The sequence below is a fragment of the Callionymus lyra genome, chromosome 1, assembly GCF_982586985.1.
Source record: "Callionymus lyra chromosome 1, fCalLyr1.hap1.1, whole genome shotgun sequence".
NCBI lineage: Eukaryota > Metazoa > Chordata > Actinopteri > Syngnathiformes > Callionymidae > Callionymus > Callionymus lyra.
Window position 1 is genome coordinate 37,554,441 of NC_141818.1, and position 17,642 is coordinate 37,572,082.

The following is a 17,642-nucleotide window of genomic DNA, read 5'->3' on the forward strand; positions in this document are numbered from 1 at the left end:
CCAGCTACATAGCTTAAGAGGAGTGGACACCCTGGACAGGAGTCTACACACAAGCACAAACACAAGCAGACATTAAGATTTACAAAAGAGAAGTGCTTTTAATGATGAAAATCCATAACTTAAAACATCAAAGCGGAAGGAAAACATTTGGAAACAAATGTTTCATTTTTTAAATTATCCTAAGACGACATGTCACAGAGAAGGAAGGATGTCGACGGTCTGACCTGGAATAGCGACCTTTTCCACACAACACTTGACCTGTGACGTGGTCTGTCCTCCTATTGCACGGCCGTCAAGAGAAGTGAACTCACTCGCTCGCTCGTCTAGGAAGCGGAAACATGGTTGAGGGAAAAAGGAAGCGAGGGATTTTCCACCGAGACACTCGTGGACCTAAGAAGGAAGAACACGTCCGAGGACGGTTTTCAATAAAGTTTCCCTCATTAGAAGTGCAGCGGGTGTAAACATGGAAGCTAAAATCCCGTTTTCACTAAATGAATCTCAGGGACGCAGCCACACGATTAAGGCGCCCGTCCGGTCAAGACAAGCTATGGAGACGCATGTGGAGTCACGGACTCTGTCGGAAGGCTGGACAGAAGTAACAAACATGGAAGTTTAACCAATACGGATTAATGTTCTTGTGCGACTCGTCACTTGGGAATTCTTTAGCACATCATCATCAACACAACTTTTCCTCCCGACAGAGAAACTAAACGTTACATGAAGAGCACGATTCACGTGTCAAAGCCGTCTCACGGTCCGGAGGAAGTTCGTCGCCCGTCAGAGGCTTCCCTGAGGCTGTTCAGGTGGCTGGTGATTTTTCTCGCGGATGCTAGCTCTAGCTGTTGGGGATGCTCTGTAGATATGTGAGGATCTGCTGGACTTTCTCCAGACGTTCTCTCAAGCTGGTCATGGAGAGGAGAGACAGCTGGTACCGTGGGTCGATGGGTAGAACAGCCAGGAGCCACCAGCACCAGGCGGGCCCGTTGACGGTCGCCTTTAAAAAAAAGAACAGATATATTTAGTCTTCTTTGTTAATCACGATACAGGGGCCACTATAAGATACATTGTCATACTGTAGTAACAAAAATATATTTTTAGTATTGTCAAGTACTTCACTCTGGTGTTGCAGAATTTATAGACCACATGACTCTTGACAAACTCCTAACTGCTTTCATTTGTTTTGAAACCAAAATATGTCCAAACATCAGCTTTAAAAGCTGCTGTGGTTGACTGTATCCTCTCATCCTCAGTCATCACCATTTCCTTTAGTTGCGGCGGTAATGGTGTAAACCTCTGTTAATTGTCGATTCAAAATCGAATTATTTTTCTTAATAGACACATTTAAAATATAAACCGTGAATCCTTTTACATCAGAATAACAATTAACACTTGAAAAATACAGTGTATATTCAAGTGTATCTATATTTACACCGCTTGAGTTTCAGAATTTCCCTTTTCAAACTTCTTATAACCAAGTGATGGACTGATGGAGCTTCACAAAGCATTGTGTTGATCATCAGAGTCCACAAGATGGCACTGTTGGCTGATAAACCTTTGGCTTCGAGCAACAATTTCAATGAATGCAAAAGCAGAGCTTGCCTTGAGCTGGAGGCGAAGCTACAATCTCGTACGACGCCCACATATTTGATACGATTCTCTTAACAATTATGTAATCATTTCCATGTTTAACTCTTAATACCAATGTTTAAATAGAGTTGATGCTACATTTAGGGTTTTTCTATTACGAGCGAGGGGTTGTGATGAGGCAGGAGAAGCCGAGGGATTATCGCCGCAGCCTCATAAAGCTTCTTAGACTGCGTTGTGGGACGACTCCGCCCGGCCGTTGTCCACAGAGCCGCTGTAATCCTGTCAAGAGAGGCTCCAGCGGCACAAACGACGGAGTTCCGGCATTAGGGCGACTAAAGTAGGGGAAGCCAGGAACTGTTCAGTGACTGTGTTACTGTGTCAACATGGCTACTGGTCCAGACGCACTTTCTTTTAGTCAAGTAACTCACAACTTGCAGACACTTATTGTGAGGCCAAGACTGCATCCTCTCGTCCTCAGTCATAAGCGGCATTTTATTGTTCTTCTAGTTGCGGTGACGATGTAATGACTTCTGACTTCTAGCGGGCAGAACTTTAATTGTCATTGAAAAATGTACAAAAAGCATAAACCATAAGAACTATGATAAATAAAAGTTAAATATTATTTAATTAAGATTGAAATAGCAAACAAATTAATATTTTTTTATTGAATGTCAATACAGTATCATTAAAAAAAAAAAAACATGGAGATATTTAAGTGTATCTATATTTTCTTTGTTAATAACAAAAAGTACCAAATATTTAAGTAGGTAGGTAGGTAGGTAGAACTTTATTGATCCCTCAGGAGGTGTCCTTCGGGAAATTGTTTTTTTTACAAATTATCCACAGCTAATACAGCATTTTTTCATAAAAAATAATAAGAACAAGAACAAAGAGAATAAAGAGAAATAACAAGATGATACAATCTAGGCTGATCATGTCACATGTCAGTACAAGAAAAAAAAAAATTCATTCATCATCGACTCAGACTCTGTGGAATATCGTTTGATCTCTCGGGTATCGGGCGATTTCCACAAGCAATCGAGTAGGTCTGGAGTACAGGTCAGGATTAGACAAGCAGTCGCGATCGCTCAGAAGAACTCTGACGTCATCGGACGTCATCGATGTTTGATCGACGTTCCTCTCACTGAAGTGTGTGACGACACGTCAGCGCTGCCGTCTGCCCAGACCTCAACGAAAGGTGGTAAGATTTTTTCATTTCCTCTCTTTAATTCGGCTTTTACTACCGAGTTGAACGTGAGTGACAGCTGTCAACCGGGTGACCGCTGCTGTTCTCTTCAAAAGATCACGCTCTGCGCGCCCGCCAGTGACGCGGCGTCATCAGTGACGAATGTAGGACTTCTGAATGTTCGCTCCATTACTTATAAATCCTTTATTCTTAATGATCTTTTCACAAGAGTTAATTTGGATTTATTATGTCTTTCTGAGACTTGGCAGAGAGAGGAAGAGTTTATTCATCTGAACAAACTCTGTCCAGTAGGGAGCGCTGTCCTGGGGAAGCCTCGCCTCTCTGGTCGTGGGGGAGGTCTTGCTACAGTTTTTAGGGAGAGTTGTTCTTGCAAAGTGATTCAGACACAGGAATTCACTTCTTTTGAGTCTCAGATGATCTTGGTTGGTTCTACAAGACCTTTCTATTGTGTGTCAATCTACCGCCCGCCTGGTCCTTCGCGGTGTTCTTGAAAGACTTCAGTGACTTCTTATCTTCCATTATTCAAATGGAATCTGTTCTTATTGACCCTCTTTCCTTTGATGACTGCCCAAACGTGGACAGTTTGATTCACGGTTTCACTACTCATTGTGTTGAAATACTGGATCAAATGGCACCTGTTAAATCGAACTTAAAAATCCAGAAAAATCGGTGCCCTTGGACAAATGAAGATCTCCTGAGTCTGAAGAGACTTTGTCGAAAGACTGAGCGTCTCTGGAGGTCCACTAATCTTGAGGTGCACATACTTCACCTCAGGAATCTGATGTCTTCTTACAATGAGATGGTAGAAACTGCTAGATCTGATTACATCAGAAAACTGGTAGCAGCAAATAAGAACAACCCCAAAGTGTTGTTTGACACTATTAATTCTCTCATGTCTCCTGCTCCTCAAATCACGCCTGTCTTCTGTGAAGCTGACAGCAATGCATTGTTGATATTTTTCATTGACAAAATGAAATTGATCAAAGAGAAAAATCTCTCCCCCTTTCTTTGGAACCCCTACTGTCTCTGAGCCCCTCTCCTCCTCTTGGTCTTCCTTCACTGCTGTATCTTTGGGTGATATTTCGGCACTAGTGAACAAGATGAAACCCTCCTCTTGCTCAGATGACGTCCTTCCTTGTAGGCTTTTAATCAAAGTATTTGATGTAATTGGCCCCTGGGTTACCAATATAGTGAACCTCTCCCTTTCCACAGGGGTTTTTCCCAATGCATTTAAACATGCCATTGTAGAGCCTCAGCTCAAAAAGCCAGGCTTAGACCCAACTGACCTCAGTAATTTCAGGCCCATTTCTAAGCTCCCTTTCTTGTCCAAGATCTTGGAGAAGGTGGTGTCTGAACAGCTGTCTTTGTTCCAGGATCAGAACGACATCCATGAGAAGTTTCAGTCTGGCTTCCGTAAACATCACTCTACGGAGACAGCTTTACTGAAGGTGTCCAGTGACATCATGATTTCGGCTGACTCAGGTAAATTCACTGTTGTGGTTCTTTTGGATCTGTCCTCAGCCTTTGACACAGTTGATCACCAGATCCTGCTGAAAAGACTGAGGGATGAAGTGGGACTGTCTGGGTCTGTGTTAGAATGGTTCTCATCATACCTTTCTGGGCACAGTTTTAGTGTATCTGCGAATCAAATGAGGTCTGAATCGACAGATCTGTTGTGTGGAGTCCCTCAAGGTTCTGTTCTGGGTCCATTATTGTTTTTGCTGTACTTGATTCCCCTCGGTAAAATCATTCAGAGATTTCCTGATGTTTCTTATCACATTTTTGCTGATGACATTCAGTTCTACTGCTCTTTTGATCCAACTGAGCCCCAGAGGCTGAACAGCTTAGTCAATTGTTTGCTAGAAATCAAACAATGGCTGAGTGAAAACACTTTGCAGCTAAATGTGGACAAAACTGAAACTCTGGTAATTGCTCCTGATGATAAGGTTCCAGGGTTGAGTTGGTACTTGGGTGACTTAGGTCAGTCAGTCAAACTGAGCATGAGAAACCTGGGTGTTGCATTTGATAAAGACATGTCTCTTGTTAAACACTGCAGAAAACTGACCAGAAACTGTTTCCTTCAACTGAGAAAAATCTCTAAACTTAGGAAAATGTTGTCACAACATGATCTGGAGCTTGCATTTGTGTCTTCTCGCCTGGACTATTGTAACAGTTTATTTTCATGTCTTAACAAGAAGGAGCTGTCTAGCCTGCAGTTAATTCAGAACTCTGCAGCGAGAATTCTGACTCGCTCAAGTAGAAGAACTCACATTTCTCCGATCCTTAAAACTCTGGTTCTTACTTTCAGATCTATTCATGGTCAGGCTCCTCCTTACATCATTGATCTGATCCAGCCTTACACCCCAGCTCGGGCTATGAGGTCTGTGGATCAGAATCTACTGATAGTAGATGGTTCCACGCACACGGTTCAGGAGAGAAATCCTTCCAGACTGTTGCTCCTAAGCTTTGGAACGATCTTCCTCTCTCTTTGCGCTTGATGGAGTCTACTGACTCCTTCAAGAAACATCTTAAGACATTTTTATTTGTTCAGGCTTTTCCTTGATTTTCTGGAACTCCTGTTGTGTCATCAGTTTTATCTTGCCCTTTAAAGTATATACTATATTGAATATTGTTTTTATTGTTTAAGCGCTTTGTGACCCTGGTCTGGAAAAGTGCTGTACAAATAAAAATTACATACTTACTTACTTTGACCAAGTCTAGCTTAAAGGTTCGGGTCAGGTGCAGTTACTAACGGACCTTCAGCTTCCTTTCAGTTGTCAAGAGTCAAACAACAGGCGCTGAGATAGATTTTCTGTAAAAATCCTCACCTGAATGTCTTCCTCTTGTCTGGGCATTGGACCAAAGTGCTGCAGGATCTGGTCATGGAAACGAACTTTCAGGTCCTGGAACCAGATGCAGGCTTGTTCGTACACGGCATCGTGCAGCTCCTGCAGACTCTGCAGCTCGTGTTCTTCCACCTGGTGAAGTCATGTAGATATGAGGTGAAGAGTCTGAAGCAGCTTCACAACAATCTCACAAACTGCTGCCCTGCAGTCTGACGTCTTCAATGAAATCATTTGTATACTTAAATGTAAAAAAATGATTTTTAATAATTGAATTAAAAAATATATGTATATATTTTTTAATCAAATAATGTAGTTTTCTACACATAAGAGTTTGCTATTCCATTTCAAATTATTCAAAAATAAATCCAAAGCATTTTGAAAATGTTTGTTGGTTTATAATACTTTTTTGATCGTTGGAATTAGAATGTCAAACTCCATGTGTAAAAAAAACATTTGACTTACATGATTATTATTAAAAACAAACTTTACCTTTAAATTAAGAAAATGTTGAATTCATCATTTAATTTAAAAACAAAGTCAACCTTTTATTATATAAATATTTTAATATTATTCAAAAACATAATTCTACGCTAAAAAAGTTTGTTTTTCTATCTTAAAATTATGTAAACAAATCCAATAAACTATACTGAATCTGATTCACAAAAGGTGCACGTGCATAGAAGGACATTAGCTCTATGGGCTGGAAGACTTTTGTTCATGATCACGGTTGTAAACACAATTTTAATACAAGAAACTCAATAATCAAATTAGTATTGACGTGGTTTAAAAGCTCAGTGAAGCGTTTAACGGTTTTATGACTAAACTTAACTTGTTAAATGTATTTTTGTGTCTTTATTTATCATCCTGAAGTTTGTTCAATTTAAATTTAAGGGAGCGTTGACGTCACAGACACACAGATCAGGTCAGTCTTTTTTCAACACAAACTCTCCATTTATGAATTCAGGCAGATTCCAATAATCAAGTCAACATTAACACTAACAACAACATTTGTTATTGTTGACGCAGACTGAAAGTTTCTCTTTTCTTAACAGAACAGCAAAGTTAACTGCTTAGTCTTTCTTTTTTCTTCGATCTGTTAATATTTTTTGTTGTGATGCTTCTCTAGATGCTTGATAAAGTTGGTGGTTAAATCTTGTGAAGCGATTTTTTTCCTCTCGGCTAACAGCTGCTTCGTCAGCGCCGTCGTGTGGCATCAGCGCAAAAGTAGCTATTAAACTGCTTGGATCGGATGCGTGGGTCACAGTTTTTTTCACCGTACCTCCAATTTTAGACTTCTGCAAAATTGCAGGTCGTTTAATTTTTCTTCTGCAATCTTGAAAACCGATCTGCAAATTGCAGACGGGTATTTTAAACACTTACTTTAAAGCATCGTCATTATTTTCTGAGCTCAGTAGATGGAACCGTTACCTTTAAATCAATGGGAGGTTTAAGTGAAATTGCTCAAAGCCAAAGATTATACAGCCAAGTGTGTCATCTAGCGAACTCTGAAAATGAGGCTTCATGAAGCTCCACCAGCCCTCATCGATAGTGACGTGAAAAAGTGCCTCAGATCATACCTTGGCGTCCTCCAGATGCTGGATATCGGCGATACTGTAGCCGTCCTTCATATCTCGTGACATGACTCTGAAGCGCTTTCCACCCACAGTGTCGACAACCGAGCGTCCGTCGGGAAGGAAGTGGACGCTCCGGATGACCAGCATGCATCCATAATCTACAAACCTTCAGAGTGTGGGGGGGGGGCTTCGATCAGACGATGGCAGCACAGTACAAGGGTGAATGTTGAGGACTCAGACTTACCCTTTTTGGGGATCACTAATGCACATGCCAAACTGTTTCGTGCCAGTGTCCATGCAGCGGCGGATCATGAGGCGGTAGCGGGGTTCGAAGATGTGTAGAGGGCAAGGCACAGTGGGGTACGCCATTGTGCAAACGAAGATAGGCACGTTCTTTGTTAAACTGCAGCAAAAAGTCAGAATCATCTCACTGTTGAACATTTGCACGTCATTGTTTATGTATTAAATATTGATACAGTTGCATCATTTTCAGGAGATGGCGCTAAAGGCTTTAAAAAAAAAAAACAGGAGGTTTCATTGAAATAGGGGCTCACAAACATTTCACAAAGCCAACAGTGCCATCTAGTGGACTCAATAAAAATTGATGCTTCATGAAGCTTCATGAATTTTGTTTCAAATGTCAAGGATTATTATTTTGACTTCAACATCCAACATCCAGTGCAAGTATTTAATACCGTTTTCTAAATGCTTGTGTGAGGATTTAAGGTAAGACTTACTCAGAGAGCTCCCTGGTTTCCTCGTGGTGAGCCGTCTCCCTCTCTGCATGCTCCCGACACAGATACTCTTTGATCACCTTGTCCAAGACTGACGTCACAGTATATTTCCTACAGGCTAAATACTGCACAGACGGGACACCCATCAGGAAAAATAGATCAAATGACAAACTTCACCGTGTTCCCAAAATACCTCTTTAAGGCTCTCCTTGCACAGGGGACACTGAGCCGTGTGGTCCAAGCATCGTTCTAGACAGTTCTTACAAAACGTGTGCCCACATGGCGTCGTCACCGGCTCATAAAATAACCTGTGGAGAGACAACGATCGACGTTTAATTCATGGTTCGAATAAAGGGAGCTCACGCTCGTCTCCTCACCTCATGCACAGAGAACATTCAAGGTCGTTGGGGTCTAACAGATCTCTTGGAATTATTCTGCTTATAGTTTTGGCTGCATGTTTTCTGGAGGCCTTTTTCCCACCTGTGTAACCAAAAATAAAATCATCAAATTAGATTTGGAACACAGATATGATGGCAAAACAAACAGTTAAAGCAGCAGCAGATGAATGAAGGGAAGTGAATACAATGATAAAAGACATTCATCAGCAAGGCTTCCTAGAATTCCTCGCTGCACAGTGAGGATTCCAAGCCTCACCGCCGCTATTAGTTAATCAGTCACACAATCTGCTGCATCTAGTGTTTGGATCTATCTAGATTTTAAACCCACGAAACGAACGTAATACCTTGTTTTTTATGTTTACTGCCTCCACTTTTCACCACACACGGTTCAGCGTCGGACACCGACAGCTTCCTCTTCAACAGGCTGGCCTTTTCCTGATCCCCCAGCTGAGGAGCCGAACAAACGCGCTTCAGACACTCCTCGCCGAACGCGATGTCAGCTGATCGAAGCGACTGAGCGCGGCTCAGACCGTGGCGCTCCACACTTTCACAGCGCTTCTGCAACAAAAGCAGGCCGATGAGAGGTTAACAGACATTGATTTTCATTCATTTGAAGGAGTAATAAGTTATATTCTGTGTATATTTGTCATTTGATTGGTGGATCAGGATGCTTTTTAAAAGATAGTGTTACTACCTCTCGGTGTTCTGAGGAGCTGTGGGCCGACGCGGCGCGTGCCTGATGCTGGAGCGAAACCCCACCGGGTTTTTGAGGTGATCTTTGTGCGTCCGCCAGCAGAGTTTTACAACGTTGGCGAGGTGACGTGCTCTGCGTGGTCTCCCTCAGGCCGACCTTCACGCCCTCGTCGGCCAGAGACAGAAGATCACAGATGATCTAAAACAAGACGAATTATTTAATGGTTATTGTATTTATATAAACGTACTGCTTTGAGGGCTGAAATCTATTTTAAACCAGATTTCAACAACACACACATTACACGAAATGTTATCAGATCAGACGAGTCGCGACCAAGCGATTGTTCAGTTGCATAAGATCAACACAGAGAATGACTGAAGGACCTTTAAAATGGTTATCAAAGCGTTACATAAACAGTCACAAGACGTCGTTCCTGCAATGGGAAAATACTTTCTCATGACGACAGGATGGATTCGAATGGTTTAAACACGGCATGTAGGATTAAGTGTCTGTTTTCATAGGTAATCACAATGAGTTGGCCTGTTTCATCATAAAGTTAAGTTTGATTCAAAACCAACAATAAACCCCTTCACTGATACACATGTTCAATGTCACTCACCTGCTCTACTATACTTTTAGCACATGGGAAGTCCTCTTTAAGGGCTAGGCAGTGGAGGAAGACCTGCAGGGACTCATCGACTTGGCCCATGTCGTGCAGCACCATTGCTTTCCAATAAAAGGCCTGTCGGGGTTTAAAAAAAAGGGTGTAAATACACAAAAGGTCTGTTGCAGGGCTTACATAAGGCAAAAAACCCCCACTCGAGTGCTGTCTCACTGTTACAAAATCACTAATTCCTTTGACCTTGTGAGTTCAGTTCAGCAGGAACTTGTGACTGCTTTCCTAATTGATTTGTCCTCAGATGGACATCAAGTGACAGGGCTCGTGAAACCATTTCACTGTTAAAGCCCTTTTTTTTTTAGATTAATATATATATATATACAGCAATTCAAATAATTGCCAAAATTATATGAATTTGCACACGTATTCTACATGGATTATAGTAGTGATAATGAATGACTTACTTCAGGTAGATGGGTCGTGTGAGGAGATATCTCAATATCTTCAAGGGCCAAACGATACTGCTTGAGAGCCAAGTATGACTCTGCGCGGGAAAAACGTGCCATCTCACTCCAAGTGGGATCTAGAAGGAAGAAAGAAAAACATGTTAGCAGGAAAACGTACCACATGTTATTGTGGAAATTCAAGTTAAAGTTAAGTTAAAAAAATACATCAGCTGTATTCTTATAAAGTATGTTTAATATGCAAAAATGGTCTGCTTTAAGAAATGCATAATAATAACAGTTTTATCCTTGAGGGTCACATGGTCTTTATTAACATAGTAACTTTTACATTAAATACAATAAGAATGTATTATAGTATTTTATAAAGCTTATATTCTATTAACTGTCTGCTGTCCAGATTATTATTTCATTCAATTTAACGCAATTCGTTTTTGTTCCTTATTAATTATTGATATGCCATTTTATGGTAATTTCCCGTATTTCAATTTCATTTCTCGTATTTCTATTTCACTCGTATTATTTAATTATTTAATCTGTACTGTCACCACAGAAAAAACGTGTTGCGTTTACAACACTAGTAAACAAGTTTATAATTCTGATAGAAGTGTTTTCCCAAAAAAGATCTAGTCCCAAAACTAAAAAAAAACAACACATTTAGTCATATTTACAGACAACGATGCACGGTGTTCTTAAAAACTCGATGAGTAATCATTTCTTTTGAACTTATGAAACAGTTCCTCACACGCATAACAAAAATTCCATCCTCCAGAAGTTACGAAACCTCAGACACTCGTCCCTAACGGGGCCTTACGCAACTTGAGCCAGAGCGCATGCGCAAGTCCCCCTGACGTAACCCGTTTATATCGAATGTTGGTCAAGTTAGACTTGTGTTTGACTGACAGGTGACCCCCAAATAATATAATAATTAATAATATAATAAGTCATTTGAAGGTTACTTTTTTTTTTTGTTTATCTAACATGTTTAAGGTGAACGCCAACTGCGGTTGCGCAGTGGAACGCAACCAGGAAGTGAACACACGTCAACACACAAACTCACCAGACTCCACTACATCACTGGCGAGCCTCACCGCCGCTTCAAAATGACGGTTCCGACACAAGTTGTCGACCTCGGTCAGGGTCCGGGAGCTCCTCGAGTCTCCCGGGAACCACTTGTCCACCAGTCCGCACAGAACCACGTTCGCCTTCTCGTCCCCCCGCGCCGCCTCGCCACACACTTTACACCCGGAGAGAAGCCGCCGCTGCAGGCAGCGTCTGCAGTACGAGTGTCCGCACGCCAGGCTCGCCGGCTCGGCTAGAAACCCGCCACAATTCGGGCAGTCGAATAAAGAGTCTCTAGTCTCCGCCGGCTCCCGTCTCGGGGACGCGCTTCCTCCCAGGGTCGTCCTCCGAAAGTGCCGCACGATACAGTCCACGACGGTGCCGAGCTGCTCCGGTCGAACCGGACCGTGTCGCGCCGCCGCCGACAGGAAGTCTATGGACTCCTTCAGGCTGTCCTCGGAGGCTAGCGTGTTAGCCGTCTGCAGCATCAGGTCACGGTGGTCCAGCTCGTCCTCGCCGCCATCCTCCCCGATGTAGAACCCGGTGTTGGGGCTCCCCGCTCCCGGTTTGAGCGACATCACAGCAAGGATGGGAGAAACGAGTTTTTTCCTCCGCCGCGTCCAGACATTGTTTCTAGTCGCGCCGCAGCTTTGGGAACATTTCACTTTTCCTCTCAGGACGCCACGGCGTTACGTAAAAAAAAAAAAAAAAAAACCCCTGTCACGTGAGCAAGCGGGCTCGGCCTCTGATTGGCTGTGGCTGCGCCCTGTTATAAAACCTGTGCTGGGAAGTTTCGTAACTGCGGAGGCAGTGGCTGCGTTTCCAGTGAACGTTAACTTGCTTTATCTATTAAAACAAAACAGATTTAACGTTTTTATAATCATCAGATAAATGTAGCAAAATCTTGACGTCTCTTTCCTAATTGTAATTACGATGTAATTAGTATGTATTAATTAGTATTAGTATGTATGAAACAATTTTAACCTCCTGAGGGATCAATAAAGTTCTACCTTACCTTACTTTATCTTATGTAATATGACTTGAGCTATGCAGTATTTAAAATATGATGTATTATTTCTATTATAACATATTAGCATTATTTATACTTTTATATACATTAATTATTATTTGCAATGTTTAAAATCTTATTTATTTATTCTCTTTATATTATATTACACTATTTTTAACTTATTAATATGTATATGTCTGTCTGTCTGTCTGTGTATCTATGCATCCATCCATCCATCCATCCACTACAAAACAAAACAGTTATAACATTTTTATAATCATCAGATAAATGTAGTTTAAATTAGTTCTTCTACTTGAGCGAGTCGCGGGTTACTATGTAATATGACTTGAGCTATGCACTATTTCAAATATCATGTTTTTATTGTATTATAACATATTACCACTATATTTAACTTATTTATACTTTTATATACATTAATTATTATATGCAATGTTTAAAATCGTATTTATTTATTCTCTTTATACTATATAACACTATTTTTAACTTATTAATATTTATACTTTTTACATATACATTCATTCTGCTGTGTTTTTAACGGTTGCCTATCCATCCATCCATCCATCCATCCATCCATCCATCCATCCATCCATCCATCCATCCATCCATCCACTACAAAACAAAACAGTTATAACATTTTTATAATCATCAGATAAATGTAGCAATATCTTGACGTCTCTTTCCTAATCGTAACTCAGTAAGTAATTTTTATTTATTTAGCGCTTTTCCAAAGCGCTTAAACAATCAAACAATCAATAAAGTATATACTTCAAGATAAAACTGATAACACAACAGGAGTATACATTAAGTGTTATATGCAATGTTTAAAACGTCATTTATTTATTCTGTTTACACTATTTTGCACTATTTTTAACTTATTAATATTTATATTTATACTTTTTACATATACATTCATTCTGCTGTGTTTTTAACGGTTGCCATCCATCCATCCATCCATCCATCCATCCATCCATCCATCCATCCCTCCATCCCTCCCTCCAATCGTTTGATGACAGTGCGAACCAGAACGGGTGCAAAAGTCCCGCATACCCGTAACATGAGATGTGTACTCGTACTATTAAGTTGCATTGACGTAACTACTTATTCATACTCGTAATCCTGAAGGCACGCATGCGGAATTGAAGACTTGTAGAAAACAAAAAAACAAACCTGTACTATACTAGTGTGAGTCACAGATCTTTTTAATCTCATTTAGTGAAACAGGCAAAGTCAGAGGAACAAACTTACATGATCCTATGCCCTTGAGCAAAGCAGATCTCTTTTAATAAACATAACAGTCAGTTCAATTTAATAAGATTCATGATCCAGACAGCAGACGAGTAAAAGGAGTTTTTGTCACTGAACTATTTATAGTTTAATCTCATGTGATTGTTATTATCAACAAGTGTGTCCAAAGTTGCCGAAAATGACCAATTTAAGATCTACCACCGAGAGATCCTCAACACGACGAGTCTTCACTTGCAAAAAAGAAATAAAACAGATCTTAGCTAAAGTTTCCAGGTTTGACAGTGATAGGTCGGAATGTTTTGACGATCACATGTCAACAACTCACAATTCTTCCTTCATGTCGGAAGTCATTTGAAGATGGAGTTATCTAAGGTCATGTAGTCTCCGCACAGTGGTCAATACCAGTACTGCTAGATTATTTTATACGTTATTAAACATGTATTATTATTATTATTATTGTTATTGAAATAAACTTATAATAAGTCTGAACCCAGAAGTTAGAATGGTTTATTTAGTCTTTTCAGCTACAAACATATGTATGGAATCTGTTATAATTCAAATAAATGGAGAAAATGACGCCTGTTAAATCTTGGCCTGATCTTGGTTCAACTGTAGTAAAACAGAACGACCAGCAGAGTGCAGTGTTGTTGCGTGAATTATAATTTGTCGTCGCTAAGAACACCGAACCCTACGCCAGAAACTACCCCTAGAATCTATGACACAGATAATAAAAAAAAAGAGAGTTTAAACTCAAATTACTCATTTGTCTTTTAAAGATATTATCACTTCCTATTCCCAGCTGACTTTTAAAAAATCCCAAATTTTACCATGATTATTTTAACCCAACATTTTTTACACTCCATTTGTGTACTTTCCTGTTGTTACTATGACTTATCAACCTCTAGCTATCTAAGTCTTGATGTTAGTTTAATAAATCTGCACGCTCATAAAATACAATGCATTTGTGGCAAACTACCTATTATTATTGATAACAGAAATCTGTTATTCCATTCTTTATTTAGAAATTTTTGTCTAAAATATGAAGTATAAGGAAATATAAAGTGATGGTTTAAAACAAAGTTAGATGATCTCCCAGATAATAGATTTCATTCAAGTGGTGATAAACAATTTCCCGAAGGAGATCTCCAGAAAGTTTATCTATCTATCTATGTTTAAGATGGTAAAAAATCCATTATTATCCCAAGTTACACATCAAATAAACGTAAATCCTATAAAATATCATAACATTTAAAGTCATTTAGAGAAATCTATAATTAAATCATCTCATTTTAGCAATTTTGCTACAGTGTGTTGCGTATAACAATGCCATATATATATATATATATATATATATGGCATTGTTAATGGCGAGTTAATGTTGCTAGAAATCAATAATTATAAGTTACAACCAATCACAGCCGCAGGTCTCTTTTATAGCATATGAACTACCATCCCGCAAAATATCATTATATTTGTACAAATGTAGAGAAATTAATGATTAAAAATTTAATCACATTTTAGCTCAGTCGCATATATATGGCGTTGTCAATATGATGTGTTTATGATGCTACAAAATATCATAACATTTAAAAGTACAGATTTAGAGAATAGATAATACACGTTTTAGCTACAGTATGCATGTCATTGTCAGGAATGACGGGTTTATGATGCTATAGATCAATAATTATCCCAATGACTGCCTCAGATGTCAATCAACGTGGTTTGAATTTGGAGTTTGAAATCAATTTGAAGTAGGTGTTAATTATATGTGGACTTTTCTTACATTTTTTGTGGCCCCTGGGGGCCCATTTGCACTGTCCAAGATAATTCATTATATCATAGGCCGGGTTAGACTTGGCATCCTAGGGTTTGACTAGGGGTGATTATTGGCAATCATTTGGTGCTACTTTTCCGGACATTTTTTTAAATTTTGTTTTCAGTGTAGCAGGAAACACACACAGGCAGCAGCAGAGCCAAGAACAGAAGCTTTGTGATGGATTCAAACCTGCAACCTTCGCCGCGGCACTGATGTTACAGCAGGTGTTTGTTGTGGAATGTCAGAAGTGTGCAGCAGGTAGGTTTACAGTATCAACATAATTAGTGTGTACCTTCTTGATGTTGACTACACAAACACACTCTTATCATAACCACACAACAGTTGTGTTGTCACATATCATCCGGCCGAGGCCACTTTGTTCCATTTCGCTTCAGCATACGTGTTTTAAAGCTATAATTGTTTCGCTCCAGATAAGTGAACAACAAATAAAACAACTTTTCCTCAACGACTGGCTTCATTTCCTCCTGAGCTCTGAGAGGAGACGTGAACTCTGGAGTCGGAGTTTAACTATCAATGTGGGAAACATCCTGAACACGGAGCAGGAATGTTGCCCGGGCGCTGACTTTTGCTCCGCTTTATCTGAAGGCGGAATTATCTCACCGAGGCCTTCGGTTCCCAGGACTCGCTCATCCTCGGCCTGCAGAGACACTTCCTCAGTTTGGTTTCCTCGTCGAAAGTTTTAGAAAATGGACAAGTCAACGAGTCTTTCTTGTGTTTAAGTGGCCCTTGTTCGCTCAAACTGTTAAAAGAAATTATAATTAACGTGAAAACGTTCACAGCTTTTGTTCATTTTGGTGTAAAACAATTAAACTTAAACGCAGTTATAGGAACAGTGAAATCCCACGCGATCCCAATGATGACTGAGGATGAGAGGATACAGTCAACTGCAGCAGCTTTTAAAGCTAATGTTTGGATGTATTTTGATTTAATTTCGCTACGACTACATCAAGAGTCATGTGGTCTGTAAATTCTGCACCGCCAGAGTCAAGTACTCGACAATACTACAAATATATCCTTGTTACAACAGTATCACAATATATCGTATCGTTGCCCCTGTTTTATGATACGTATCTTAATTATAACGCCACCTTTTTCTCATTCATTGTATCATACTTTACTTTTGCATCCATTTTGAGTTGTTTTTCTCATATTAATAGTGATATTGAAACATTTAATTATAGTTTATTCTATTTACTAATTATTTTTGATTTAAAATATATACAAATAAATGCTGACAGACGGAAGCCCTTTTTTTTTATTTTCTGCCTAAATCTGGCAACAAGCGGCGGCCAAACCCTCCCGTCACTACATTTCTTTCACCGTGACTGTACCACCCAGCCGGGGTCTTTGAAAGGCCAGCTGTGGCACAACAGACCCCCCCATTGTTCCTGTATTATCAAACTTATGTAAGAAACAGTGACATCATTAGAGCAGACTTTCTGTTAACCGTTTCATGTTCACATGTTTTTAAGAGCTCCTTAAAACTTTAAATAAATATATATAAATATATATATTATAAAGTATCAAAACAGCCAGAAACCGTTTAACCATTTATAAGTAAATGTGCCTCAATAGGAAAACCAAGTCCTTCCAAAAAATAGCTGAAGGTCAAAAAGCATGAAGTGAAAACACACAATCAACCACATCAGTCTAGGACAGTTTCCTCAGGGGCCACATTATATAGTTGGGAGTGTTGCTAGGGGCCGTAAAGTTGAAAGAGTGGAGCGAAGAGACAAAATTTAAAGGGAAACCTTTAAAAAACAAAGCAAGTAAGAAAAGAAAAAATAAATTATCAAAAGAAATATATAGAAAAGACGTTTTTATGCCTTAATATTTACTCACATTATGTAAAGGGGAAACATATATACAGTATGTGTATACTAGGGCTGCAAAGATACAGTCAGAGGGCCGCATTTGGCCCCCGACCGCACTATTCTGTCTAGCGTTTTACGATTCTGACTTTTTAAAGCATTAACTGAATATAATTGGTTGACCTACACCAGACTCTGACAACACAAATAAAGCCCGTCTGAAAAAGTACGTCTAATGTCAGTGGAGAGTCAAAATGGCAGTCGTTTTTACGAAATATTTTTAAAACGAATTGACCTAAAAGTTTCCATTCTTCTTCTTTTTACTTGAGTTGTAATTCCAGTTATGATCATCAGCCACAAATGACAATCGTGTCAGAATTTGGACATGGTCAAGCTCGTAGTTTAAAATATATGAGTAAAAGTTAAGTTGGTGCTGGTTCTTGATCTTTTTTTTGTCACAACCTGTTTAAAGGATCAAGAGGATCAGACTGGCACGGAAAGTGAACAAATACATCAAAAAAAACAAGACACACGTGG

General features: G+C 39.7%; 1 protein-coding gene across 1 annotated transcript; it reads right to left on the minus strand.

The window, feature by feature from the left end:
• Positions 1-78: 78 nt before the first annotated feature.
• On the minus strand, positions 79-11,867 carry lonrf1 (LON peptidase N-terminal domain and ring finger 1). Its single transcript, XM_087806449.1, has 12 exons — positions 11,181-11,867; positions 10,124-10,242; positions 9,660-9,782; positions 9,041-9,238; positions 8,691-8,904; positions 8,326-8,428; positions 8,142-8,256; positions 7,952-8,073; positions 7,459-7,617; positions 7,218-7,380; positions 5,623-5,772; positions 79-994 (listed from the first exon to the last, which is right to left on the minus strand). Exons 1-12 carry the CDS (start codon positions 11,758-11,760, stop codon positions 836-838), a joined length of 2,205 nt encoding a protein of 734 aa, XP_087662575.1. The 5' UTR covers positions 11,761-11,867; the 3' UTR covers positions 79-835.
• Between the last annotated feature and the right edge of the window lie 5,775 nt (positions 11,868-17,642).

Coding starts and splice junctions, on each gene's coding strand:
- lonrf1 (XM_087806449.1), bottom strand. CDS start 11,760: ATGTCGCTCAAACCGGGAGCGGGGAGCCCCAACACCGGGTTCTACATC. Junction 8,257..8,325: donor GAATGTTCTCTGTGCATGAG/GTGAGGAGACGA, acceptor GTCTCTCCACAG/GTTATTTTATGAGCCGGTGA. Junction 7,381..7,458: donor ATTAGTGATCCCCAAAAAGG/GTAAGTCTGAGT, acceptor CACACTCTGAAG/GTTTGTAGATTATGGATGCA.